The sequence below is a fragment of the Mangifera indica genome, chromosome 18 (assembly GCF_011075055.1).
Source record: "Mangifera indica cultivar Alphonso chromosome 18, CATAS_Mindica_2.1, whole genome shotgun sequence".
Taxonomy (NCBI): Eukaryota; Viridiplantae; Streptophyta; class Magnoliopsida; order Sapindales; family Anacardiaceae; genus Mangifera; species Mangifera indica.
Window position 1 is genome coordinate 3,621,534 of NC_058154.1, and position 26,280 is coordinate 3,647,813.

Sequence of the window (26,280 nt, forward strand, 5' to 3'; positions counted from 1 at the left end):
GTGGCAAATATAGGTCAGTTCACACCAATGGGTGAGGCATTTTTAACTGCTTTGCATATTCTCCATCTCAAGCGAGCTATAATCATTTTCCATGCCAATGCAAGTCCTGATATGCATGTCGACTTCAAATATGAAAATCTGAAATCGCGGTCAACAACCTTGCTGAAAATCACCATATACTATGAGCTCAGGCACACATTAGCTGAGGAAGAACAATCGGACTTCCTTACCTTCAGATTAAGAACAGATAATGTGGACAAACTATATATATATATATATATAGACACAAACATAAATTACAGTCCTCTACAGCTGTCAAATTAAAGTGGACAAGCACCTGAAAAAAGAATTACCTCATAAATTCATCCTCTAGCCTATGCATAAAAGCTCCAGCAGCACCTAATGCTTACTTATTAATTCTTTTTTCAATTTTTTTGATAAAACCCTGGAGTTTTATTAGTAATTTTAATGTTGTTACAATTATATTCTTACTTATTAATATTTTAAAACTAAAATACACTCACTTTCAATTAATATAATGAGTAATATAAAAAATATTTTAAAATAATTATACTCAAGTATATTTAAGTAAAATAATATTTTTAGTAATATTTTATTTGAATCAACCAAACACAATAATTATTTGTAGTTATAAATTTTTATCAAATATAATAATAATTTATATCTCATAATCTTTAAGGTAATATATAATATTTTATTTTTGGTAATTAAATATTACCTAAACTAAATATATCCTAAATTTTTTTAATAGTAAAATATCATAAAATATTTTTAGAAACATAAAATATTTTCAGATATTTTACGGAAATATCATAAAATTTCATTAAATGTCTAAAATATTTTATGGAAATGTCATAAATTATTTTGTCATAAAATATTTATGGAAACATAAATGTTTCTAGATATTTATGTAGAAATATCATAAAATAATTTATGAAAATATCATAAAATCTCATAAATTATTTTGTCATAAAGTCTCATAAAATAGTTCCATATAAATATCATAAATACTTATTAAATATTTTATCATAAAATTTCATCAAATATTTTTGGAAAATAAAATATTTCCGATATCATAAAATATTCCCAGATATTTTATGAAAATATAATAAAATCTTATAAAATGTTTTGTGAAATATTATGAAATCTCTTAAAATATTTTATCATAAAATATCATAAATCCTATAAAATATTTTATCATAAAATATCATAAAAATATTTTATCATAAACTATCATAAAATACTTTATAATAAAATCTCTAAATATATCATAAAAAATCTATAAATTCTAGTATATTTTATCGATATCCCAAAAAATTTATAATTTTGAATTTTATAAATTAATTAAAACATCTAAATTTGAGCTCATTTTGAGCATATTTTAATTTGAGGAGAAGTGACTTTCAGAAAAAAAAAAAATATTTTTTTATCGGGTGCTCAATTTAAATATGGGCCAATTTGACTGGTAACCTCTACATATTAGGGCAAATTATTCCAGAAGCGAAACCTAAAATTAAGTCTCAATTTTCACGTAACTTGGAAAGTACCATCAAAACGCACAGCATGTGTGGTATATATATATAATTTAACCTATCTTTTACATATTAAACAAAAAATAAATGATTTTGTATTTGGTAAGACTTGACATGATATATGTGTTATTAAATCAAATTCATTTTATGCAAGTTTAATTCAGATTTTATATTGAATAATTAAATTTAAAAAATTACTTAAAATGTTATATTTAATATTTATTTAAGTAATTTAATGGCCTAGACCCACTTCTTTATTGTGGATAGGCCAAAGGACTTATTCCCACCCAAAGTATGCTGCATTTTCAGTTTCCACTCTTTAATTTTGAAAATCTCATTTACCCACTTATGAACTTTTAGGTATGCTAATTTTAAGGGCAAAATCGTTATTTTATATAATAATAAAAAAAACTAAAATTTGACCTAATTTTTCTTTCTAAATTTAAAAAACTAATAATTTTCCTCCCTAAGTCAAGTTTAAAAAAATCACATTTCCCCTCTAGGGTTTGATTTCAATATCCGACCACTCTCTCTAGCCCCATCACTAGTCGTCTCCTTATGGTTTCCCTTTCTCCGACAGTTTACCTCAACGAGACTCTAACTTCTTCGGTGTCGTGCGACGTCATCTGGGAAGACGAGATCAACAATCGATCTCGTCTTTATCGTCTGAGAAGATGAATCATCTTCCCAAACGATATTGCAAGAAGTTAGAGGGATTAGGGTCTCGTTGAGGCAAACTGTTGGAGAAAAAAGAACCATCGAGAGGGAGAGACAATCGGCGATGATGCTAAAGAGAGTGGCTGGATATTGAAACTAAACTCTAGGGAAAAATGTGATATTTTAAAACTTGGTTTAACAGAGAAAATTGTTAGTTTTTAAAATTTAAATAAGATAAAATTTTAGAGGGTTAGGGTTTTGTCAAGTTTAACTATCCATAGGTAGATAAATAAGATTTTTAAAGTTAAAGAGTGGAAAATTGAGAATGCAGCATACTTTGGGCGAGAATAACTCCTTTGGCCTTGTGGATATGAAAATCATGGCAAAAGCCACTATTCTTAAAATATAGTGAATATATGATTATTGAAAAGAAGATGTGAATCTGATAATATGGTTGAGTGTGGGCCAAACTGATAAAGTATGAAAGACTCCCTAGCTTCCGTGGTCGTGTGCACCATTAGCCATCAAAAATAGCGCAGCACCACTATGATTTGTGGGCACATTTGCCGGCCAACCCATCCCATGTAGACTCCAATTTATATATATATATATATATATATATATATATATATATATATATATATATATATATATATATGTATATGTATATGTATATACTGTCTTTCTTTCTTCAGCTTTAATTTCTCCATTGATCATCACCACACCAAATCTAAGAAGAAGAAGAAGAAGAAGAAGAAGAAGATGCCTTGTCTTTATATCTCTACTAACGTCAACCTAGATGGCCTTGACACTGACCCCCTCTTCTCTGCCGCCACAAAAGCCGTTGCAGAGATCATCGGACGACCAGAACATGTAATTCTTCTCCATCTCTCTCTATATATAAATTTCATACTCGTTTATTCGATCCTTTCGTAATCAGAAAGTCGCTGTTTATAATAGCATGTTAAACTTCAGATCTTTTGCTCAAAGTCTGTGTTGGGTAGAATAGTTAGACTTCTCACTTACTAATTATCAAAGTTAAACTGAAGAAGTAGTTTTGCTCTATCAATTTATCATGGAAGTTGTTTGTCTTTTATAGAAACACAAAGAGAGGAGAGCCGGATGTTTTTGTTCACTCTGTAGCCAGATATGCTTTAAAGAACCAAAAATAAATAAATAAATAAAACATTTTATTGTTACTCATAAAGCTTACTTTCATGGTCACTGATATGATTAACTTAACAATATGTATGCTAGAACTCTTATGTGTTTATGATTGATTGTTATATTGTAATTTCTTCAGACAAATATTTCGAATCCGTCCTTAAAGTAAATTCTTGGCTGATTACGAATCACTGTAAAATAAGAATAGAAAATGAGATTGATTATTTATGAACTTGGAATTTATGTGGTTGATTAGAATGTCATCAATGACTTGCCTTCCAACACACCCATGGTTAATTGTTTCACGTCTTCTATGTATTTGCTTTAAACAAAAATTCCACCAGAAGACCATGTTTCTTTCACATGAAAACACAGTAAATGCTTTCCTAAAATAAAGCTTCCATTTTCATGTTTTTCAGCCTCGACAAGTTGAAAACATTGAAAACATGTCGGCACATCAACTCAATAATTTCACCTCAATTTCGGCTACCTTTGTATATACAATGGATTCACCCAAGACTCCTATTCAAATGTGAATTTTTTTATGTTAAACACAACCTAAACGAGGAAGTCGGGGAAAATACTTTGGCATGTTTTCTCAATTTATATATAGCCGACCATTTGTATTGTTTGCTTTTGGACTTCCTTAGTCACTGTGTTTTGTCCTTAAAAAGGATCTTCTCGAGGGGTCCTATCTGGGATTTTGGCACCAGCAACTATTAACTGTTGAGTGTGATTGGTTTGGTATTGAAGGAGAGATCCGATTTTAAACGAATATGTGATAATCAGCTTTGTTTTCATATGGTTGGTTGCAGCTGGTAATGGTGATACTCAAGGGATCATTAGCCATATCATTTAATGGGAACAAAGAGCCTGCAGCTTACGCGGAGATAGTTTCAATGGGTGGCATTAACACAGAGGTGAAGAGGAAGTTGATTTCTACTCTTGGTTCAATTTTGCAAGCCAAACTGTCCATTCCCACTGCAAGATTCTTCCTCAAAGTTTATGATACGACAGCAGGGCAACCCACCCCCAAATTATGATTCTGAAAGAGGGCAAATTTATTAATATTAATGCCATCAGAGTGTCAGGAAGCTGCTTCTTCTTCTTCTTATTATTATATTTTAAGAACTGAACTGAGTCAAGCAATCTACTATGAACGACTCGTACAATAAAGATTGTTCAATTAAATGTTGATAAGAAATTAAATGCAAGATATCTTCTTGTGAAAATTAATGCTTGACTTGATCTGGACTTGAAATCTAAAACGCTGACCGCCCATTTCATTTTTTTCACTATAAATCTAATTCGATTTTAGCTTGAAATGTCAAGTTTGAATTAGTTCGAATGATGTAGCAAAGAAAAAGAGCAGCAAGAGAAAAAGAAGATTATCCCCGGTTGTGGTGGTTGTGGGGGCGTTGCGGTACAGCCTAGGCTCAACTATTTTGACTCAAGTAGGATGAGGTCATGGGGAGGTGAATTTAAATAATAAGCTAAAGAAGGGCAAATTTGGAAATAAATTGTTTTTCTGTCCTTTCAATCAAAGTATTTCCTCTCTGTAAGCTCTACAAAAACGAGTGGATCGAGTGACAAGGTTATAAAACAGTTAGGGATTTTATTTTTACAGAAGTTTCATCGAGAGAAGAACGAAGATGCCTTGCTTGAATCTTTCAACTAACGTTAGCCTTGACGGCGTCGACACGTCATCCATCCTCTCCGAGGCCACCTCCACTGTAGCCAGCATTATCGGAAAACCTGAGGCCGTAAGTCCTGCCTCTATTAGCCTCTCTATTTTTCTATCTTTATTTAATTATTTTTTTGGATTTTAGCTTAATTATCGTAGGGAACAGGCTTTGAAGTTAATTAGAAGTTCCTTTTTTGTTTCATATTTTAGCTTAATTATTTTCTGCTATAACTTTGGAGGTTTCACGTAACTTTACTTCGCTATCAAAATAAACTTCGGCGAAGCAATTTACTAATTTATAATTAGTCGGCTTTATTTTCAAAAATTTAGAAATTATTTACAAGATCATGTGATTGTTGCGATGTATTGCTACATCGATTTTTTGGTACTTGTATTATTTGTACCATTTTAACGTTTGTGTGTAGTGTGAAGCTGGAATTGATTTTAACTGTTCTGTGCATAGAGTGGTTATTTAAGGCCTGTTATTTGTTCCTAAAAGATTCTAAGTTTCAGGATTTGCAAAAAGAGGCACGGGATTTTACTTTTCACCTAATTTCAAATTGATACATGCAAGTTGTAAAAATTTGTACATGCGGATTGTAAATGAAAGGTGAAGGGGTTTATATAGTGTTTTTTATGTTGCCAGTCCGCACATAGTAAGTTGTTTAAAGCTGTGAGGTATTGTCTACTTTAAGCTTCATTGACCTTATTGTTTTGTCCTTAAAGGCGTCTCACAAGAGAGAGAAAGACAATAAGTTTATATTAACTTAAGGTCCTCAACTACCATTCAATGTGGGGTTTTTAGCATTAACACAGTCCCCAATCGAGGGGCTTAGGGAGAACACTTGTCAGTGCCATTGTTGATGTTGTCTCGATCTACACAGAGCAAACTATTTAAAGTCACAAGTTTTTCTCCATTTTTGTCTTTGTTGGCCTTACAATTTCTCCTTAAAGGTGCCTTGTGAGAGAGAAGGAGACAATGACTTTATATTGACCTAAGACCCTCGACTCTTGTTTGATGTGAGATTTTTGGCATCAACAATGTTGCACCTCCACTCTTATCAAATGTGGTTTAGCTATACTTAGTGACTGTCACGTGTCATAATGGGATATCCTTAAGAAAATGGTAAATGAGATTTTATGTAATGTGAGACCTCCACCTTTATCAAATAAAAGTCTAGCTACATCTTGTGATATGTGTCACAAGGGTGGTTTCCTATGACATGTGGTTGTAGGGTGGAGATCCACCCTTCTATAATGCTTCCCCTTGATATTCAACATTATGAATAATTATATTAACTTTACTTAGGAAAAACTCTATGAGATCAAAACCAAAGTAGAGAAACATAATTATTTAATGCATTTGTAGAGTGGCATCGGAAGTACTTAAATTGTCTCATAAAAAACCTTATAAAAAAAAACCCAGTAGGACAAAGTTGATCAAGTTAAATGAGTACAATTCACATTTTGTTCAATATGCTAATCCGGTCAAAAATTTGCTCTCCTCTTTATAGCAAGATAACAAATTAATTTGGTTGATTGTTGACAAAGGTGGAGGTGTCATATTATAAAATACTTTGCCTTGCCACATGTTTCTTAGGATGTCATTATATGACACATGTCACAAGGTGTGGCTAAACCTCATTCGATAAGGGTGGAGGTGCAATACTATATAAAACCTTCCATCCTTCATTTACAATTCACATGTACTAATTTGAAATTAAGTGAAAAGTAAAACCAACTTTTTCCCCTTTTTATTCTACTTTTATACTCTTCTAGTTCACTAACCTTATATTATATTAGTACGCAGATTTTTAGAATGCCATATTAGACATGTATTCCCATGAACGCAACGTAGTTGGAACTTTTTATTTAACTTTTGGTTGGTGTCTGAGCTGGCTATTGCCATCCTTTTCCCAAGTTCTATATTCATGTTAGTTTAGTTGCTTTATTTGGATTGTATATTGATAATAATCTGTACTTTCCTTGTGCTCCTATTGCAACTTGTTAATGAGAATGCAATAAGATGGTTCTTTTGTTGATAATCGTTAACCAGCTAAGAAAAAATTTTAGTATTTTTACTTTACGAAACCTTCTGTTTCACCTGTTATCCTCTCAATTTCTCTGTTGTTATGCAGTATGTGATGGTTGTGTTGAAGGGATCTGTACCTATAGCATTTGGAGGAACTGAGCAGCCAGCTGCCTATGGTGAGTTGGTGTCCATTGGCGGTCTATCCCCTGATGTGAACAAGAAACTGAGTGCTGCAATTGCTACAATTCTTGAGAAGAAGTTGTCAGTGCCCAAGAATCGATATTTCCTCAAATTTTACGATACGAAGGCAAGCCATTTCAACTTTATTCATTGTTGAGAGGATCACTGCCCATGCGCTAGTCTCATTTCATTGCATTCTTCCTGTTTGTCTAGGCCCATCAAAGCCAAGAATATGCACAATGCTTGCATGCTTCACACCAGCACTAGATCATGTAATTAAATCTTAGCTGTTAAAAACAGTGAGAATGGTTCTTATCATCGTTTGTTGATAACAACTTTTGACTATCTTCTGATTTTTGTCTCATCTGCTCTCTGTGATTTGCTGTCTGTTTTAAGTTTTTTTTTTTTTCTGTGGTTTTTTTGCAGGGCTCATACTTTGGATGGAATGGGGCAACCTTCTAAATTTAGCTCTCAAAAGATTGGAGCTGTGTATTCATACAGTTGTCTAACTCTATGGTGAATCGCTATCTTTAGAACCATGTTAATATTTTGCTGACCACTGCTATTCTCCCTATGATGTGCTTACTTATGGACACTTTTTCCTTGGTGCTAATGGATGAGACTATGTTGTAATATCCACGGTTTTATTTGGGTATTCTGCCACCTGGTAATTTGCCGGAAATAACCATCTCATGGAGGTAGCATAGGCGATTTACTTGATAGTTGAAAAGGAATATTTGGACTGAGCCTGGTTCAGGTTTTATTGTGAAAAACAAATAGAGGTAAACGCATAGTGAGTTTTCGTTTTCTTTTTTCTTTTATATACTCCTCTAAGGAATTTTCTCGAAGGCAAAAGTTAATGCGATACACATTCTAAAACACAGCAGATTAATAGTCTTGCTTACAAACCGTTAGAGAGGGTAATGTGTTACGGGATCTGCTTTTGAAATATTTTATTCTTTACATCTTAGTTTCATCCATTGTTTTGCCTCCACAAATAAATAAATTTTTGGTTAAAGACTGTTGGCATGGTCTCAATTTATGACTTTCCTTAAAATTCCCTTATAGCGCTAGATTGGAACTGAGTTGAATTCCAATGAGGATAAGATTATTCTTTGCAGAGATGGAGCTTCTTCCTCGGAGGACATGCTTTCTTCCTCGTCTTCCATGGTCACCATGTGATCCAGTCCTCTTCTTCTAACAAGCATGATTATAGATCAACATATGGTACTGATATAGTTCTTTGTGACGACGGCAAAGTCTGAAGAATCTTTTACAGTGACATTAAACTTCTGTTAGCGTGGAAACAGTGAAAATTAAACAAATGCGAAATTCCTGATTGAAAGGGAATTGACATGTTTGAGAATTCGAATTCGGCTATCCGAGACACTGAAATAGGGGCCTGCGTCGGCAGGATGAAAAACAAAGGCCTGAGGGGTTGAGTTTGGAGGAAGCAACATCCACTTGAGAATATTTTTTACGACAATGACTTTTATACCCTTATGATGTTAATCTTTAACTGTCAAAATCTTCGGCCAATTCCAAATCTCTATTCTCACTCCAACGAGCCTCCTAAATCTTTATTTCATTCCTGCCCATATGGCCTCCACAGCACCTCCAATTCTTCCCATCTCCACCGCCCAATCCGGTTCCGCAGCTGCCACGTCAACCCAGTCCCAACCCCCGATCGCCACTCCCGCTTTCCGAGCTCTAATCGCCCACCTCTCCGATTCCGTCTGCAATGGCTTCTCCCAACGCCGTCCTTGGGCTGAACTCGTTGATCGCTCCGCTTTCTCCAAACCCGAATGCTTATCCGATGCCACCATCCGCATCCGCAAAAACTACTCCTACTTTCGCGTGAATTACCTTTCTATCCTCGCTGTTGTTCTGGCTTTCTCTCTTCTAACCAATCCTTTCTCTTTGTTAATTCTCCTTGGTCTTCTAGCCTCGTGGATTTTCCTCTACCTGTTTCGTCCGTCCGATCAGCCGCTTGTCATCTTTGGCCGTACGTTTAGCGACCGTGAAACTCTTGGGATCTTGGTTGTGTTGAGCGTGTTCGTGATCTTCCTTACGAACGTTGGTTCTGTTTTGATCTCAGCTTTAATGGTTGGAGCTGCTTTGATCTGTGCTCATGGTGCGTTTAGGGTTCCTGAAGATCTCTTTTTGGATGAACAAGAGCCTGCCGCCACTGGTTTCTTGTCATTCCTTAGTGGGACTGCCTCCAACGCCGCCGCTGCTACCGCCCCTGCAGTCGCCGCACGCGTTTAACTAATTGTTGGGCATATTTGACATGATAGAATTTGTACTTTGATCTTTTTAATATAGGTCATGGAACGGATATGAAGTTCTGTATTTTATTTTGTTCAATCAATTTGATCTAAATAGACTTTTCTTGATCATGGTTAAAAATATTGATTCTGATATCTGACATTAGACAATATTTTCTTCTCATTCAAGATTTGAGGGATTATTTTATTTATATGAATATTGATCTCGATCACTTTTTTTTTTTTCCCTGAGGAAGAGAGTATTTTATTATATTATTGTTATTTTGTTTGAATATTTTAAATTAAAACTCCAAGATTTTTCGATTTATTTGTTCTATTTGTTGCATTACTTTTTAGGTTTCAATCTTCTTGATTAACATAAATTAATTTTTTCAAAAATTTTTAATAAATTATGACATAAAAGAATTTACCAATTCAAAGTGTAGGGATGCAAAGAGACGATTGAAAACATTAAGGTAAAATTGTATGTTACATAATAATAACTATTTATTTATAGGGATTTGTTTTGACCAATTTCTTGATTTATAGAAGAGTATAAGTTTAGGTTTTTTTTGGGTAAATTAATCGAAAAGACTCAATACGAAAGTGTTAGTTTTGGTTAGTCAAATAAAACACAAATGAATTTATATTAGTCTCCTTCTATTTTATGTAAATAGTCAATAAAACTCACATGCAAAAATAATACAACCAACACAGAACAAATAAAATGTATCATGAAGTATTTGTGAACACTATTTTTCCGCTATCACGTGCCTCACGCCTACTTGCTACTGTTTTCATAAATCATATTATTTTGATTTTCAATAGGCCAAAGGATTATTTCCTACCTAAAGTATGTTCTATTGTTAAGTTCACTTTTTAATTTTAAAAATTTCAAACACTTACCTATAGGGGATTTTAAGGGTAAAATCATTATTTCATCTGTAATATTATAAATAAATTAAATTTTAATTTCTTTTTTTCCACAAAATCCTAAAAATTAATAATTTCCCCTAGAAACAAAGTTTTTAAAAAATGACATTTCCTCCTAAGGTTTAGTTCACACTTCAGTGCCATCTTCGATGCCATTGCTAGCGGCCTCTCCCTCCTGAAGCTTTTTTTTCCTCTGACGATCTCTCTCCTCTCAATTGGATGTCGGATTAGCGTCGAATCAAGTCGGGGAGACGAAGACAAGATCTTTGTCTTTGTCTGAGAAGAAGAAAAGTTTTGTCTCCCCGACAAAACTCTTCGTTTCCTTGGTTTGATTTAACATCGATCGGACGTCCAATTAAGAGAAGAGAGAGCACTAGGGGGAGAAAAAAACTTTGGGAGGGAGAGGCGACCGACAATGATATCAGAGATGATGTCAGAGTTTGAAAACTAAACCATAGGAGATAAATGTCAGTTTTTTAAACTTTGCCTATAGAGAAAACAGTTAGTTTTTTAGATTTAAGAGAGGAAAAAGAAATAAAATTTTCAAGGGTTAGAGTTCTGTTAATTTTAACCGTTTATAAATGGATAAATGAGATTTTAAAAATTAAAAGGTGAGAACTTAAAATTAGACCTTTTTAATAATTTGATCTCAACTGCAATGTATTGTTTCATTATAAGATAAATTTGATATCTCAATCTTATAATTAAATTAACTCTAAAAGAACAATAAAAATAACTAATAAAACAGGATTATCACTTTATAATCCTGGTAAGTGACGATTACATGTGATTTTTCTTGTGATTTGTTTCTGTTCTTTAAAGTTTTGACAACCAGCCTTGGCATCTCTCTATGAAGATAAAAATTATGAGATTTTCTGTTTGGTATTGTGGGATTTGGAAATGTCCGTGGGTCGGGCTTAGGCTCATACAGTGATGGGTTTTTAGACTGGACCAATCCATATAATTGTTTAGGCTAAAGATCTGACCCTATATACAAAGTTAGGTCTTAATTGGGCTAGCCAATTTAAACAAATTTTTAAAAAAAAAAAATTTAATTAAAAAATTTAAACACAAATTATTTTTTAATTATTAAAACCGAAGACAGTATTTTAAATATTTTATTTATAATCTTTCATTTGTGGCAGAGATATATCGTGATTATATGATGAAAAATATTAAAATTTTATAACATAGTATAAATTAATTAATTTACATACTGTATAATTATAAACATAAATAAAATATATATCTCATATCATTTATCTATTCGTTCTCAACGTCCAAATTTTTGAATTTATTTGATATTAGATCTATTTGTAATATTTTGTAATAATAAAATTGAAATGAAAATGAAATTATAAACACAAAAAATTATTATTTATGAATTCATATAGTTTTTGAAAAAGAGTTGATGAAAAAAAATGAGATTGAGAGATTTATAAATAAAATTGGAGATAGAAAATATTTGGATTGGTTTATATAAACAAATAAAAAAATTATAAAAAATAAAACAATAATAATAGCCGTTGAAGGCTTCTACCATAAGCAAAAGCAACTGAAGCTTCTGTTTGGTAGAAGCCTTGCTTCTGCCATTTTATTTATTTTTTATTTTTTAATTTTTAAATAGTATCGGATCGGGTCAACCTATAAACCTAATATTAAAGCCCATATTCTAACTTGACATGTTGTAGTGTCGGATCAAACCTTTTCGGATTGGGTCTAAATTTTGAGTTAGATCGACCCTTTATTTGACTGATCCAATTGACATATCTAGTAAGATTCATTCAAATCTGTACCTGTCAATGTAGCCACCAACATAATACTAACTTTTTTTTTTTTTGGTTGAATTCCACCTCCATTGGATTCAAACATATTAAGAGAATTGGATTTTTATGACAAAATCCAAACCCCCTTCTTTGGGCACGACCTAGGTCATGCCAGGCTCATGGGTTAACCTAATTTAATTCGTAAAAAAATATTAAAAATTGAAAATAATAAACAATTAATTAAATATTAATTACAAATTATATTATCAAAATATTATAAGTTAGTGAATTGACTCACAAACGGTAATTGTTTGACATGATATGATATAATAAATCTTAGGAGATGTCGTGGATCCTTCCAATTTGATGGGCCAACCGAGCTCGCAAGGTTTGCACTGTAGTGGACCTTAGCACACCCTAACTCGCTAGCATGATAACTGCATCAAGGCTGACCTAGCATAACCAATCACTATGTTTAACTGGACTATTTTGTTGGGATTGAATCAACCATATCGAACAGATAAATTATAAGACATCATGTAACTACTATACCGAGTAAATCAAAGATTTACCATGTAACTATTGCACTGAATAAGTCAAGATTTTGATCTTGATATGACACTAACGAATTTTGAACTCAAACTCTCTCCATTAGGGATTTTACTTCTTTTACTATACAAACTATTTTTTGAAGAGTAGCACTAACTTCTCTTTGTGCGTGCTAAAACATTGAAAAACATTCTCAAATTCTGTTTCTATTAACATGCACCTCATAATGTTCTTTATCAATCGAAGTGATGACTGCATCTCGCACTCATTGATCAAATTGTGTAAAAGATGTTTTGGAATATGCAGAGGTTCGGTATACTTTAATTCTACCTTCTTCATCGAATCATCTTTGTGAATTCTTGGTGGACAGAAGGCCACTCTTTAAAGTTTCGATAAGCAAAGGAATTCCTGATTTTTCTTCAGGACAAACACATTTTCTTGTATAGGTTAGAATGCATGCCTAGAAGTATAAATAATATGATGTGAAGCAACTTTCCTCTGTAAAAGCAACTTTGAAGAGCCCTAATCTTATGTAATTGTTCTTGGGCAATGATTCAAAATTGTATTGGTACTGTAATTGATTTGATAACCTTAATTGGACTGTAGAACAGCTAAGCCTTAGAATTGATAGCTCAGATCAAATAATGTTATCCACACTTGCAGACAATTAAAAGGTTTTTCTACTTTCTAGTCTATATTTTGGACAAGGAAAGTTTTGTCCATGTAATTGATCCTTCTCATTTCTTGACATTATTATTTATCTTCTCCACTGTTACTATTTACGATTGAGTCAAATTCATATTGACCTGTTTGACTTAACTTGAATCTATCTTTATGTCAAATGATTGCTGCCGCCAGTAGTGATGTGATTGTCATGGTAGGAGCACTTGGTTACCGGGTACCAGAGGTCTCAAAGCTCAGGAAAGCCATCAAGCAGATTAAAGTCTACAGCCTAGAGTGATCATATGGGAGCTCCTAACTGGGAAATGGCCTGGTGAGCCAATGAATGGAATGGATTTGCCCCAGTGGGTGGCCTCGATTGTGAAAGAAAATTGGACAAATGAAGTGTTTGATTTGGAGGTTATGAGGGATACAGGAACAATAGGTGAAGATAAATTACTTAACGCATTCAAATTAGCTCAGCATTGTGAGAATCTATCACCAGCAGCACGTCCAGAATTTCAACAAGTTGTGCAACAAATAGAGGAGAATAAGACACAGCTAGCTGCGGCTGCTAGTTCTGCAGATCAGGGAACTGAAGTCCCAGGCCCCGCAGGTGAATAGAGTTGTATTTATCATTACCATAGTAAGATTAATGTTTTTTTTAATTACCAAAAAAAAAAATTTTATGGAGAAGCAGCAAACAATAATAGGGCTGGATTCGCTTCGAATCAAACCCAAACAAAGTACAATTCAATATTGAATCTGAAATAATCAATTTGATATTAACTTTAAATCGTTTGAATGTTCAGATCAATTCAAATTCGAATAATTTTATAAGAAAATAAATTTAATCATTCACTCTAACTTGACTCGTTCAATTCAAATTTCGACTCGAGTTTGAATAGGTTGGATTAAATCAACCTTAGATAATAGTTGAATTATTTTGATTCAAATTATGGTAGTGTGTATATATATAAGTTGGTGTGGTTCAACTTTATTCATTATAGACATTCCATTTGTCCAGTAAACAAGATAAAATTATGAAATTGCATAACTTTACTACTTCGAAATGGCCGGAAGGGTCGGGTAGGTTGGAGGCCCGACCCATACCCCAATTTTTGGTATGTCCCGTAAAGGTATATATGATAAAATTTGGGTCATTTTGGCCTTGTTGAAAGCCAATTTGATTTAAATAGTTAAAAAACAACAAACTTTTTCGACCTACCTTTAATAGCTTAAAAAATGACAATTACAGTTTTAAAGAATTGAATTTAATATAATAAATTATGAGTATAAATATCATATTACAATTATTATGTTGTATAATAATTTTAAAATATATGAGAGTTTAAAAAAATTTAGAGATTAATTTATGAGTTTTTAAATTTTTTTAATGATTAAATTATCATACTTAAAATGCATAATTTTGATAAAAATTATTGTTTTTTTCTAAAATTAATGGATAACAAAAACTCGTGGTAGCTAGACTGAAGTAGAAGGGCTTGGCAAAGAAGACATGCGTAGGAGGTTTTGGTAAAATAATAAGGGTATTTAAGAGACTTTAATATTTTAGGTATAATTGTGTGGGTAAAAAGGTATAGGTGGGGCAAAATTTAGGTATAATAATTAGTTTTTATTAATTTTGGGTGAGAAAAAATTATAAGAAAGTTTTTTGGGACAAACTTTGGGTTGAAAAGGTCAGTTACTCTTAGTGCGAATATGTATTCGAACTTACCTCTCCAGTTTTAACTTCCTCCTCCCCCTCCATCCTGCGTGATTTGCCATGGAAGAATTTCCCTTACAAAAGGTAGCAATATCAGGTCCGACACTAGCCTCCATGATCCAACGGTTCTCCTCTTTCCCTGGGGACGTAGATGGTTTCATCTTCGGCCATGTCACTCAAATCACCACGCTCTCCGACGATACATCCTCCTCCGATAATTCCGCCTCCCAAATCACCGCTACTATCACCAGCTTCCTCTGCTCCGGCTCAACTCTCTCCTTCTATGACGCAATCGGCCGAATCAACATACCCAAAGTCCCCTCTCATAACCAAAACCACCACCTCCTCGGCTGGTTCTCCGGCCGCCGCCAATCCGCTCTCCGTCCATCCATGCGTGAATTCTCTGTGACAAATTCTCTCACGAAAATCCCCCAATTTAAGTTCTCAATTAAAAACTCTTCAGAAACCCTAACTCCGTGCGTTTTTGTCCTCTTCACCACTCCCTTAACGGACCAGCTGATCCACACGCACCAGCACAGCGCGTACCAATTCAACACTTCGAAAAAATCTTTCCAACCGAAGTCACTTGACGTTGTTAACATTGGCCCTGCATTTCGAGGGCATTACGATAATTTCGTTCCGAACTGCGCGTTGCCGTTGATGAATTGCTCGGCGATGGATGAGGATAGCATGACTGCGAAGAAGGAAAGGGCGAGTGATAAAAAACAATTGGATTTGTGTGCGGAAGGGTTTCAAATTGAGAGGTTGAGACGGCTGATGGGACCCGAGGCAGCGAATTTTACAGAATCTTTGGAGGAGTTGTATGAGAAAATGTTGGCTAAAGCTGAGAGTTTGGCTCGACTTGTTGAGTCCAGCTCCGCTAAGGTTTTAGAGCTGGTGCGATTATTTACTTTCTTGATGGAAATTTTTTTAAAATGTTATGTTTTGATTCATGGGGTAAATTTAACTGAATTTTCTTTAAATAATTTTGTTTGTCTGGCAGGAAAATCACAATAGGAAGTTGAGGTACAAGATTTCTAGGTCTGCTGGATTGGAGTAATTGCTTGTTTGGTTCCTTATTATTTCTGGTTCATTATAAGGTAATTTTGTTTTTAATATTGTGTTGAGTTAGACATGTTGTATTGTTGGTGAAAATAAATTATTCATGTTCAGTAACTCTTGGAATATGAAAGCAAGCATCTTTAGTTAGCTAGCCTAGTAAAGTTAGGGTGGATTCGAGCCGGCTCAGGCTTAACTCACTGTTCAGATCCAACAAGCCAAACTTCAGTTGGAGCACTCTCAGCTTGTGGAGCTCATATTGTTGGCGAGTTTTCTTTTTCTTTTATCTCCAGCAATTCTTCTTGGTGTTACTGTTTGCTAGCTCAAGTAAGTGAAACTAAAGCTAGTTCTTATTCGGTCCAGTTGGATCAAATCCACCTCTAAGTAGAGTGATAGACAGCCTTTGAAAGGCTACACAGAAATGCAGTTTTTTTTGGCATATATGGAGACAGTCATCCTGACCAGAGAAAAGGGAATTGCAAAGTCATGTGATTAGAGTATCAAACATTTTAAGAGGAGTATGATTATAGTGTATAGGATACTTAAGTAAGGGAAAGCTATGTGTTCTAGATAAGATTAGCCAAAAACCAACGAGACACGATTCAATATTGGCCTAGCAATTGTCCTAAAGTTATATTGGTCCAGTATTTAGGTTGTCATGTCTCAAGAAGCAAGCTTATGTAGTCCCAAGAATTTAGACATAACTCTAGAGGATATGTTTTCTTTGGTACATTACTTAAGGGTAAATTTGAGTAAAACTAAACTCAAGTTAAACCTTTAGCTCAGTAGTTCAGTTTGAGTTTAAGGTCTTATTGGCGATTCTTTATCGAAACTCTTTTTCTTTGGAGATTTTTTATATTCTCTAACAATTCTTTTTCTTCTCATTTTCAAACTATTCGTTGGTTTCTTCATTATCCCTATTCACCATTAAATTCAGTTGGAGTTCAAACTTGAGCTTCCCATAACAAATTCGAGCCAAGCTCAAGTTGGTCCTTGTTCGAGCTTAACTCATATCCATCTTTGATATTGATCAGTTATTGAATTGAAGGACTAAAGATGCGTTGCCAAGTATTTCCTTTAATGATAAGCTAGATTTTGATTATGAACTGCTGTATGTCGTCCTGATTTATTTTTCTCTTGGTTACCTCTGGAATTTTTATAACAGTAAAGTGCCCAATCTTTAGTTGACTGTTAGGCAGTCGGAATATTCAAAGTGGTTCGGTAAAGATGAAAGATGCGGCTGGGATTTGTAGACTGACTTCTGAGCTGAAGTTGGCACGTATTCTGGAGCCGCTGACGATATTAGAAATGACAGTTCGGAATATTTGGTGGCTCTGGGAAGACGAGGATGTCTGGACATTGCCTCTGTTTGGGTGCTTGTACACCTCCTACATTGATCATATCTATCTTGTGTACTATGTATCTCTGTTGTTCTCCATTTACTTTTCAGAATTCTTGTACTCTAGAGACCCAGAGTGGTTTGTGTCAAAAGAATGAAACTGGATCCAAATCAGATGATGTTATTATTACTTTAATTTCAAGAGGCCTTTTGGGCACAGATATTTAAAGATTATTTGAATAATTTATTTTTTATTATTTATATTATTTTATTTAATTTATCAATAAAAAAGATTATGATAATTTTTTATTATTAATAGTGATGTGATAAATGATATAAATAATAATTTGATTATCAGTTTCACTTTGAGTATTAAAAGGTATCAAGATAATCTTGATTTTATTATAATTATATTATTATTTATTAATTTTTAATATAAAAATAAATTTATTTTTAATTGATATAATAAATAATATAAAAATATTTAAAAATAATTATATCTAAAGATATTTAAGTAATTTTATTAATGTTATTTTATTATCTTTAAATAAATATAATAATTATTTTTATCTATTTATTTTTATCAAATGTTATTAAACATAAAAATAATTTATATATAATAATTTTTTAAATAATTTATTATCAAGATAATTTTCTTATTTTGATAATAAAATATTATCGAAACTAAATGACTTTTTACCGATTTGAAAATGTTTTCTGGCAAATGGAACTGAGAAATGTTCACACTAGGAACGGCAACGGGTCTGACGTCGGACCTGGTATTGTTGCCACTTAGGACCGGAGCCAAGAGAGGATTGCTTCACAATTATGTTTACATTAGGAACCAAATAAAAGGTCAAACGGTAGTAACAATGCAAGTTGTTGAGCTCTCAGAAGTATACTCAGCATTGATTCTGCTTCTTGTTACCCAACTAGGGTTAATTCTTTAAGCACTTGCTGGTGATTTGGCCTGATGGCAGTCAACTGTCTCAACATCATTAGAAGACGGTAGAAATGTCAATAAATTAGCAAGATTCACTTATCAATCTGAGACCACGTCTATTTTCATGGTCCATTTTTTGTGGGCAACCTGCAATGAATAACAATGGTAGGAGTTCATAATTCCATACTCCAATCCCATTATGCTGTGGGTCAAGCCCAAAAATGCATCAATTCAACGTTCTGTCATGATCAATTTTTAAGACTAGGAGTACACAGGACAGGACGGTAAAATTATATATATATTAAATATATTTATTAGACAATGTTTAATAATAAATGTTTTTAGTTTAGCGAAATTATTTGTGTTTAATCACATGATCACATAAAAGAGATCCTGGGTTTTAGTCTCTTAATCCTCAATAATTGGTTTTAATTATAATAACATAGTATTATGATTTGACTAGTTTGACCCAATGATCAATTGTGATTTAGTACAATTTTGCCAATTCTGGGTCTAGTTTGGGTTTTAAAATAATGGTTACTCTGGAGTGGGTCTAAATAATTTTGTCTAGTTTAAAAACGTTGATAATGGTAAAGTCGGTGTGATGTCTATTATTATCCAATAAAATTATGTATATAATTTTATATATAAATAATAACATGTGATTAAATATTGTTTTATTTTTAATTTAAAATTATTAAATCATGTAATGATTGTTTGTGTATATAACACAACTCTTTATTATCATATCTTGCCTGAGGTGTTTCAGTAAACATCTTTCAATATTATAAATAGAAAATTATGATACACTTTTACGGTTGATACCAGATGGTAAATTTTACATAAGACGATTCCATTACCACAAAAGACACAAATGTGATTAAATGAAAAACTTGAGGGCTCGGCTCAGGGATATGATATAAGCTATTAACCTTATTAATGTTTAAAGAATATGGCCGATTGCACTTGATTTCTTTTTTTGGAAAGTAATTGCACTTGATATTGTCTCTTACAAAATTAAAACATAGTTTACTTTCAAATTCCACGCAAGGTCATGAATAGACATAGCGCAGTCTAGACTCCAGGAAGACCAAATATGGGAGCAGCCACAAGAAGGAAAGATAATGAGATCACTGCAACCATTACCTACCATCGAAACCCAATTAGCATTTAAGAAAGGAAAATAAAAGAATCATTAAAAAATCCACTTTGAAAGGATAATCAACACCACAGAATAGGCAGCATATTCATTGTCAGAAACCAACATAGTAGAGGCCATCAAGGACAAATGCAGCAATACTCCAAAAGACAAGAACATGCATAGCTGGCAGGATTGATAGAAGAGAGAGACAGACTGAGAAGAGGTATGCAGCAATAGTTGGCAATAGCATATAACGGTGCCATTGTATCCATAAATCCACAAAAGAGCACTTTGACCTTGTGCAGCAAGTGCAATTACAACGGATGGAGCACCAAAGGCCCTTGAGGCAAGAAAATTCTCAGCTGATCACATTGGTGAATCCCGTAAAATAACAAATCTTAAAGAAAACCCCCAGAAAATATCCTTAATGAATACATGAAAAATATATAATTAAAATATAGCCATGACCTATCCACAGTTACTGTATTTACCATCTCAGGTACAAATGAAGGAGCCTTAAGCGAGAAATAGTGCTCAAAACTGGATATTTCAAAATTCAGTTCCCAATTTTAGTGTCTCAGTAGTCAAAAGTGGTTTAACTCAGAACAGTCTTGATAAGAAAACTCTGATGTAACCACCGAGAATGATTGGCAAGACAAGGAATTTGATATACCAAAAACACAGAAAAGAATTGGAAAAGAATTAGAAATCAAAGAATGATATCACATAATCAATTTGGCTATTACCACCATTGCCCTGATTATATAATGCCTTCTCTTCAACACCACAGGATGTTCTAATGTTAAGCAATGGAACATTAAACAATTTTGACACTAGATTAAAATCAGAAACAGAAACTCTAATTGCAGCCAATTCAACCGATCCTACAGAATAAATAAGCAAATCCCTTTCACAATTCTGAACTAATACAAAAACAATAAAAAGAAACAAAAATCTCATCATACTGAGGCATCACCAAAACTTTGTCTTTTTAGTAAACTTCTAACAAACTATTGAGAAACAGTATCCACAAATTCAATAAAGTTGGCAATTAAGATGGAAAACAAATAAAACTATGCACGAAGATTTTTACTAATTCATTCATACACACTAATATGACAATTTGATGATATGGGTATTTACTTTTTTTCTCATTTTAAAATCAATCAATTAAATATTGTCATATTAATTTGTACGGATAATATAATAAAAATTGTTTGTACATGTTGTATTACTCTATGAAAAACATCGAGAAGTTCAATACTAGTGTACAAAACACTAACAATGAGTATAAATTTGTGTTATAATGATAATACGTTATCATATTATTAGTTATTATTTCATTTTTAATTTAAAATTACTAAATCATATTATGACACGTTACTGGAAGTCCTTATTTTTCGGCTAAATATTTTTATCGGTGTACACACTCACCTCTAAATAAATAGCTCATTCATTTGATAGTAAACTAGGCTGCAAATTGCCAGGAAGTCGAACTTCCTCATAAGCTTTTACAAAGCTAACAACCATTCTAGTGTATGATTCAAAGACAAGTATGCAAAACTTCAATTAAAATCCAAAAATATAAGTTGCTTTTCAAAATTTGTAACTTATGAAAATGTTTTAACACAGTATTAAAAATTATGTTCAAATTAAAAACTATGAAAGTCAAAAATAGAAAAACTGAAAACATTTAACAAACAGTAATGAAAAGCTACCAAAATGACCAACAAAGGTTGTATCGACAAGTGACGTCCTAGGATCATCAGGCAATGCAATATACCATATCTAAATTTCCAATTTATCAGCCTTGAATCAATCTCTGCAATATTAAAAAAACCAAAACAAAGCTATAACGAGCTAGTCGGCTAGTTCGCATGGTACCTCAAACTGGTGAAGAAAACAGAAAACGAATCCGAAAAGCCGATCCGTTCGGGTAAGGTTTGTCGACCTGTTTAGGAGTTGGTTTTTGCGGTGAAGTTTCGAGAGAAGTGGCGATAGTCGTGGTGTTTATTTATTTATTTTTCGAGAGAAGTTACGATTTGAGGACGGTTTTGTATCGAACGGAATAAGGTAAGGTTTCTGTAACGAGGTGAATTGGTATGTTTACAAGACAAGCAAGGACAGACAAGATGATGCAAGAGATAAGCTGCAGGATCGTTTTGTAAGACACAAGATGACGCCGTTATACATGTTGATAAAACCCAACCTAAATAATGACAAATTACACTCATTTTCCTTAAAAATTATTATAATTCTATATTTTTCTTTTAGGTTATTTTTCTCACCATCAACTCATTATTTTCTTTTTCAATTTGTTACTGCTTAAAAATGAGAGTTCATATATGGGACCCAATTAAGGTAAGAAACTTTTACTTTGTTAGAGTTATACTAAAACAATATTGTAATAATAAATTTTGGATTTGTTTTGATAATTGAAGAATCCTATCCAGATTAATTAGACGAATAAACCTTAAATACAATGATCAAATCTATAATTATTATATCAACTAAGTCAAAGTTTTATTATTTTGGTTGTAAGAAAAAACTTGAAGTTTGATAAATATATTTTATTACTCTCTATCATTTGATATTAGAGCTTAATCTTAATCTATATATAAAAAGAAAAATACAAAATTAATACTTTACTGATATTACTAAAATTTTAGTAAAATAATTTTTAGTACTATTTTATTACATTTAATCAAATACAATAATTATTTATATCTATTGATTTTTTTCAAACATAGTAATAATTTATATTCAGTTATCTTCTAAAATAATATTTTATTTTTGATAATAAAATATTACTCAAATCAGTTACAATCTAAGTTCTTAGTTAAGACAAATGACATATGACAAAATAGAAATTTTAGAAATATAATATAATTTCTTTATTTTTTTAAATTTAGGGTTTAGAATTTTTAATTAATATTTACTTAAGTTATTTTCTTATTTTTTAAAATGTTATTTACGTGACTTGAATCTGACTCAGCTACAGAGGATAAATGTGAGATATAAATACTTTATTATTGTTAAATCTCTTCACATAAAATAGAAAATTCAACTATATTAATTTAATAACTAATCATAATATGTGTTTAAGATTAAGAGATTATAATTGAATATTGGATATATATTAAGTTTAAAAGTATTGATGCTATAATTTGAAAATTAATTATGTATTATGTTATGTTAAGTCTAATAGCTAATTAAATATTTTGATTTGAAATATTATATTAATTATAACCAAGTGTTCCATAAAAAGTATTAAAATTATAAATTATATTATCATATTTTTAAAAATATATTATTGATGATATATTGTATTAAACTCGTATATATACGTTTTATAATATTTATGTATTTGAATTTTATAACATATTTTTATAAATATATTTTTTATCATTCATCATATTATACCTCTATAATTTTTGTACTGTTTTTCTTTTGTTCCTATATTTCCTAATTAGGATATTAGTCACATAAATAAAATTACTTTTATATAAATACATTTATTAGATAAATTAACAAAAATGTTTTTAACCCATAGATATTTTTGTCCAATCACATGCAGGAAGATCGGTGTTTGAATTGATGTTTTTTATTGGGTTAAATATGTAATTTAATTTACATCTTTTATAGGGTAATTTATTAAAGGGAAATTATATTAAATGCCTTTTTTACCCTTTTATTAAGCAAAAATACCCATTTTTCCTATTTATAACAAAAATACCCAATTTTCCTATTCTTAACAAAAATGCCCTTAACTTTTTTTTAAATACTAAAATTACTCTTCACCACACCACATCTATATAAACTCTCTCACTCACTCTTATTACACACACTTCTTATATCACTCAAACACTCACTTTCACTCTCATTTTTACTCAATATCAATTAGTACGAGTTTGTTCGGAAGAAAGAAGTTCGTATTTTTGAATTCGAATCGAAAAAAGTTAGTTTGTAAAAAAAAGGTATTTATATGAATCTTAACTTAAAATTTAATTTTATTTGTTAAATCTAGTTTGTATGTCATGTAAATGGGGTATTTGAATATTAGATAATAATATAGGGGTTAAATAAAATGTTAGAAAAATATAGGGGGTATTTTGATATTACACAATATATAAAAGATTTAAATAACATGTTAAGAATAGATAGATATATTTTAATACAAGACAACATACAAGGGTGTTAAATTAAGTGTTAGATAATTATTGGGGGTCAAAAAAATGTTATAAAAATATGAGGGATATTTTGATAGCAAATATTGTAAGAGCATTATAAATGAAATGTTAGGAATAGATAGATGCATTTTGACATGAGACAACACACAAAGGGTGTTAAATGAAATGTTAGGTAATTATAGGGGGTAAAATAAAATATAAAAAATATGAGGGGTATTTTGATATTACATAATACATGAAGGATTTAAATAATAGGTTAAGAATAAATAGATGTATTTTGATATAAGGCAACATAAAAGGGTGTTAAATGAAAGGTTAGATAATTATAAGGGGTTAAATGAAATGTTAGAAAAATATGGGGGTATTTTGATATTACATAATATATGAAGGATTTAAATAACATGTTAAGAATAAATAGACATATTTTAATACTAGGGAATATACGAAGGTGTTAGATAAAATATTAGATAAGTATGAGGGGCTAAATGAAATGTTATAAAAATATGAGAGGTATTTTGATATTAAACATTATAAGAACGTTTTAAATGAAATGTTAATAATGGATAGATATATTTTGATACAAGATAACATACAAGTTTGTTAAATAAAATGTTAGACAATTATAGGTGGTTAAAAAAATATTAGAAAAATATAGGGGGTATTTTGATATTAAACATTATAAGAACGTTTTAAATGAAATGTTAAAAATAGATAGATACATTTTGATACAAGATAACATACAAGAATGTTAAATAAAATGTTTGATAATTATAGGAGGTTAAAAAAGTATTAGAAAAATATAGGGGTATTTTGATATTAAACATTGTAAAAATGTTTTAAATAGAATGTTAAGAATAGATAGATGCATTTTGATACAAGATAACATACAAGAGTGTTAGATAAAATGTTAAATAATTATAGGGGGTTAAATAAAATATTAAAAAAATATGAGGGGTATTTTAATATTAATCATTGTAAGACTATTTTAAATCGTTATTACAGATTTTTTGTTATAAACAATTAAATTTTTTTTCCAAAAATTTGTCATTGTATGATTGATAATTAGAATAGATGGTTATGCATCAGTTTGTTATCAAAGAGAATAGATTCAAGATGATAACAACACAATGAAATATGTTGAAGGATCCAAACAATTGATTAAAATTCCGTATGGAACATCATTGCAGGGATTTATTTAGCTTTTGAAGAAGTCTTGCCATTTTGATCCAATGAAAAATTACCTTCAACTATTAATGAAGCCAAAAAAAATTGAACTCAACTGCCCCGTACAGATCCAAAATGATGATGATGTCTAGGGTTTTATTAATATGTCTCAATATTTATAGGAATGTATTCATGTTTTTGTTATATGTATTGAAGGACAGGAGAAAGAAGAAGAAGATGAAGAAGAAATTAGTGGAGTGAAAAAAGAATATGATTTGAAAAACTTGATTGATTTCAATAATGACCCATTGCACATTGCAAACTCATGGGCTTATGGAGAGAAAGATAGGGTTCCTGACTGGGGTGACTTTGATGAAAATGATATGTCTGATATTTCTTCTGAAGAGGCAAAACTCGAGTATATGCCACTTGTTACTGAGGGTATGAACAGTTTACAACTTGAAGATCTTATTTCAGGTGGTGGAAATTATTCTGGGCCATTTTTTGACAATGTCCCCACTGATCTGTTTAGGGGCTTCTTGATTTTCCTTTACGCCCATCAATATCATCAGGTGGTACAAGATCGATTCGAGAGAAAAATGGTGTAAAGCTTGGTGATATTTTTCATAATAAAATAAAATTGAAAGATGCTGTGAAGCAATTTGTCCTACTGAAAGAATTTCAATTCATGGTTAAAAAGTTTGACAAGGGGCGATGAGATATTAAGTGCAAGACTGAAAATTGTCAGTAGTATATACATGCAACCAAATCCAAAGTCAGTGAGGTGTTTCAAATCAACCAAATGGATCCAACTTACTCATGTTCAGTTGATCAAATAATGCCACATCATAGATAAGTTGGGCCCAAGCTTTAGGTCAATTAATAAGGTCAAAGTTTGTGTTGATTAATCGAATTTATCGCCCTAAGGAAATAATTATGGACATCGCCAACCGATATAAAATTGACAGATTATATTCACAAGCTTGACGGGTAAGAAACTGGGCTTTAAATTCATTGAGGGGTTTACTGGAGGAATCATTTATGCTCTTACCAGATTATTGCTACAATCTACAACGTACTAATCTAGGAATCGTAACTGCTATTGAAACGAACGATGCCTATCGATTTAAGTATTTTTTCACGGCATTAAGATGTCCGTTCGTGCATTTAGAGAATATCTTCGACCTGTTATTTGCATTGATACTGCTTTCCTTAACGGTCGATATCTAAGACATTTATTCCTAGCGGTGGGCCTTGATAGTAACAACCATAT

General features: G+C 31.8%; 4 protein-coding genes and 1 long non-coding RNA gene across 9 annotated transcripts; 4 read left to right on the plus strand and 1 right to left on the minus strand.

Moving 5' to 3' along the window:
- The first annotated feature begins 2,691 nt into the window (after window positions 1-2,691).
- Window positions 2,692-4,606, plus strand: LOC123201978 (macrophage migration inhibitory factor homolog). 2 transcript variants are annotated; one of them, XM_044617667.1, is made up of 3 exons: window positions 2,692-2,818; window positions 2,873-3,083; window positions 4,190-4,606. In XM_044617667.1, exons 2-3 carry the CDS (start codon window positions 2,973-2,975, stop codon window positions 4,415-4,417), a joined length of 339 nt encoding a protein of 112 aa, XP_044473602.1. In that variant the 5' UTR covers window positions 2,692-2,818; window positions 2,873-2,972; the 3' UTR covers window positions 4,418-4,606. The 2 variants fall into 2 exon arrangements, with proteins under 2 accessions (XP_044473602.1, XP_044473601.1); XM_044617666.1 differs by having other exon boundaries at window positions 2,697-2,822.
- A 328-nt stretch (window positions 4,607-4,934) lies between these two features.
- LOC123201977 (macrophage migration inhibitory factor homolog) lies at window positions 4,935-7,905 on the plus strand. Of its 2 annotated transcripts, XM_044617664.1 has the most exons (4): window positions 4,935-5,137; window positions 7,197-7,397; window positions 7,484-7,542; window positions 7,697-7,905. In XM_044617664.1, exons 1-3 carry the CDS (start codon window positions 5,027-5,029, stop codon window positions 7,535-7,537), a joined length of 366 nt encoding a protein of 121 aa, XP_044473599.1. In that variant the 5' UTR covers window positions 4,935-5,026; the 3' UTR covers window positions 7,538-7,542; window positions 7,697-7,905. The 2 variants fall into 2 exon arrangements, with proteins under 2 accessions (XP_044473599.1, XP_044473600.1); XM_044617665.1 differs by lacking the exon at window positions 7,484-7,542 and having other exon boundaries at window positions 4,943-5,137.
- A 526-nt stretch (window positions 7,906-8,431) lies between these two features.
- LOC123201976 (PRA1 family protein B4-like) lies at window positions 8,432-9,681 on the plus strand. The gene has a single exon (XM_044617662.1). It carries the CDS (start codon window positions 8,870-8,872, stop codon window positions 9,536-9,538), a length of 669 nt encoding a protein of 222 aa, XP_044473597.1. The 5' UTR covers window positions 8,432-8,869; the 3' UTR covers window positions 9,539-9,681.
- Window positions 9,682-15,126: 5,445 nt separating this feature from the next.
- LOC123202299 lies at window positions 15,127-17,812 on the plus strand. 3 transcript variants are annotated; one of them, XM_044618154.1, is made up of 3 exons: window positions 15,127-16,068; window positions 16,175-16,271; window positions 17,382-17,812. In XM_044618154.1, the coding sequence occupies exons 1-2, from the start codon at window positions 15,232-15,234 to the stop codon at window positions 16,229-16,231; spliced, it is 894 nt and encodes a 297-aa protein (XP_044474089.1). In that variant the 5' UTR covers window positions 15,127-15,231; the 3' UTR covers window positions 16,232-16,271; window positions 17,382-17,812. The 3 variants fall into 3 exon arrangements, with proteins under 3 accessions (XP_044474089.1, XP_044474090.1, XP_044474088.1); XM_044618155.1 differs by having other exon boundaries at window positions 17,415-17,812; XM_044618153.1 differs by having other exon boundaries at window positions 15,128-16,068; window positions 17,396-17,812.
- Window positions 17,813-19,427: 1,615 nt separating this feature from the next.
- On the minus strand, window positions 19,428-21,844 carry LOC123202380. Its single transcript, XR_006498952.1, has 2 exons — window positions 21,538-21,844; window positions 19,428-19,658 (listed from the first exon to the last, which is right to left on the minus strand). It is a non-coding gene; the product is annotated as an uncharacterized LOC123202380 (long non-coding RNA).
- Window positions 21,845-26,280: the final 4,436 nt, after the last annotated feature.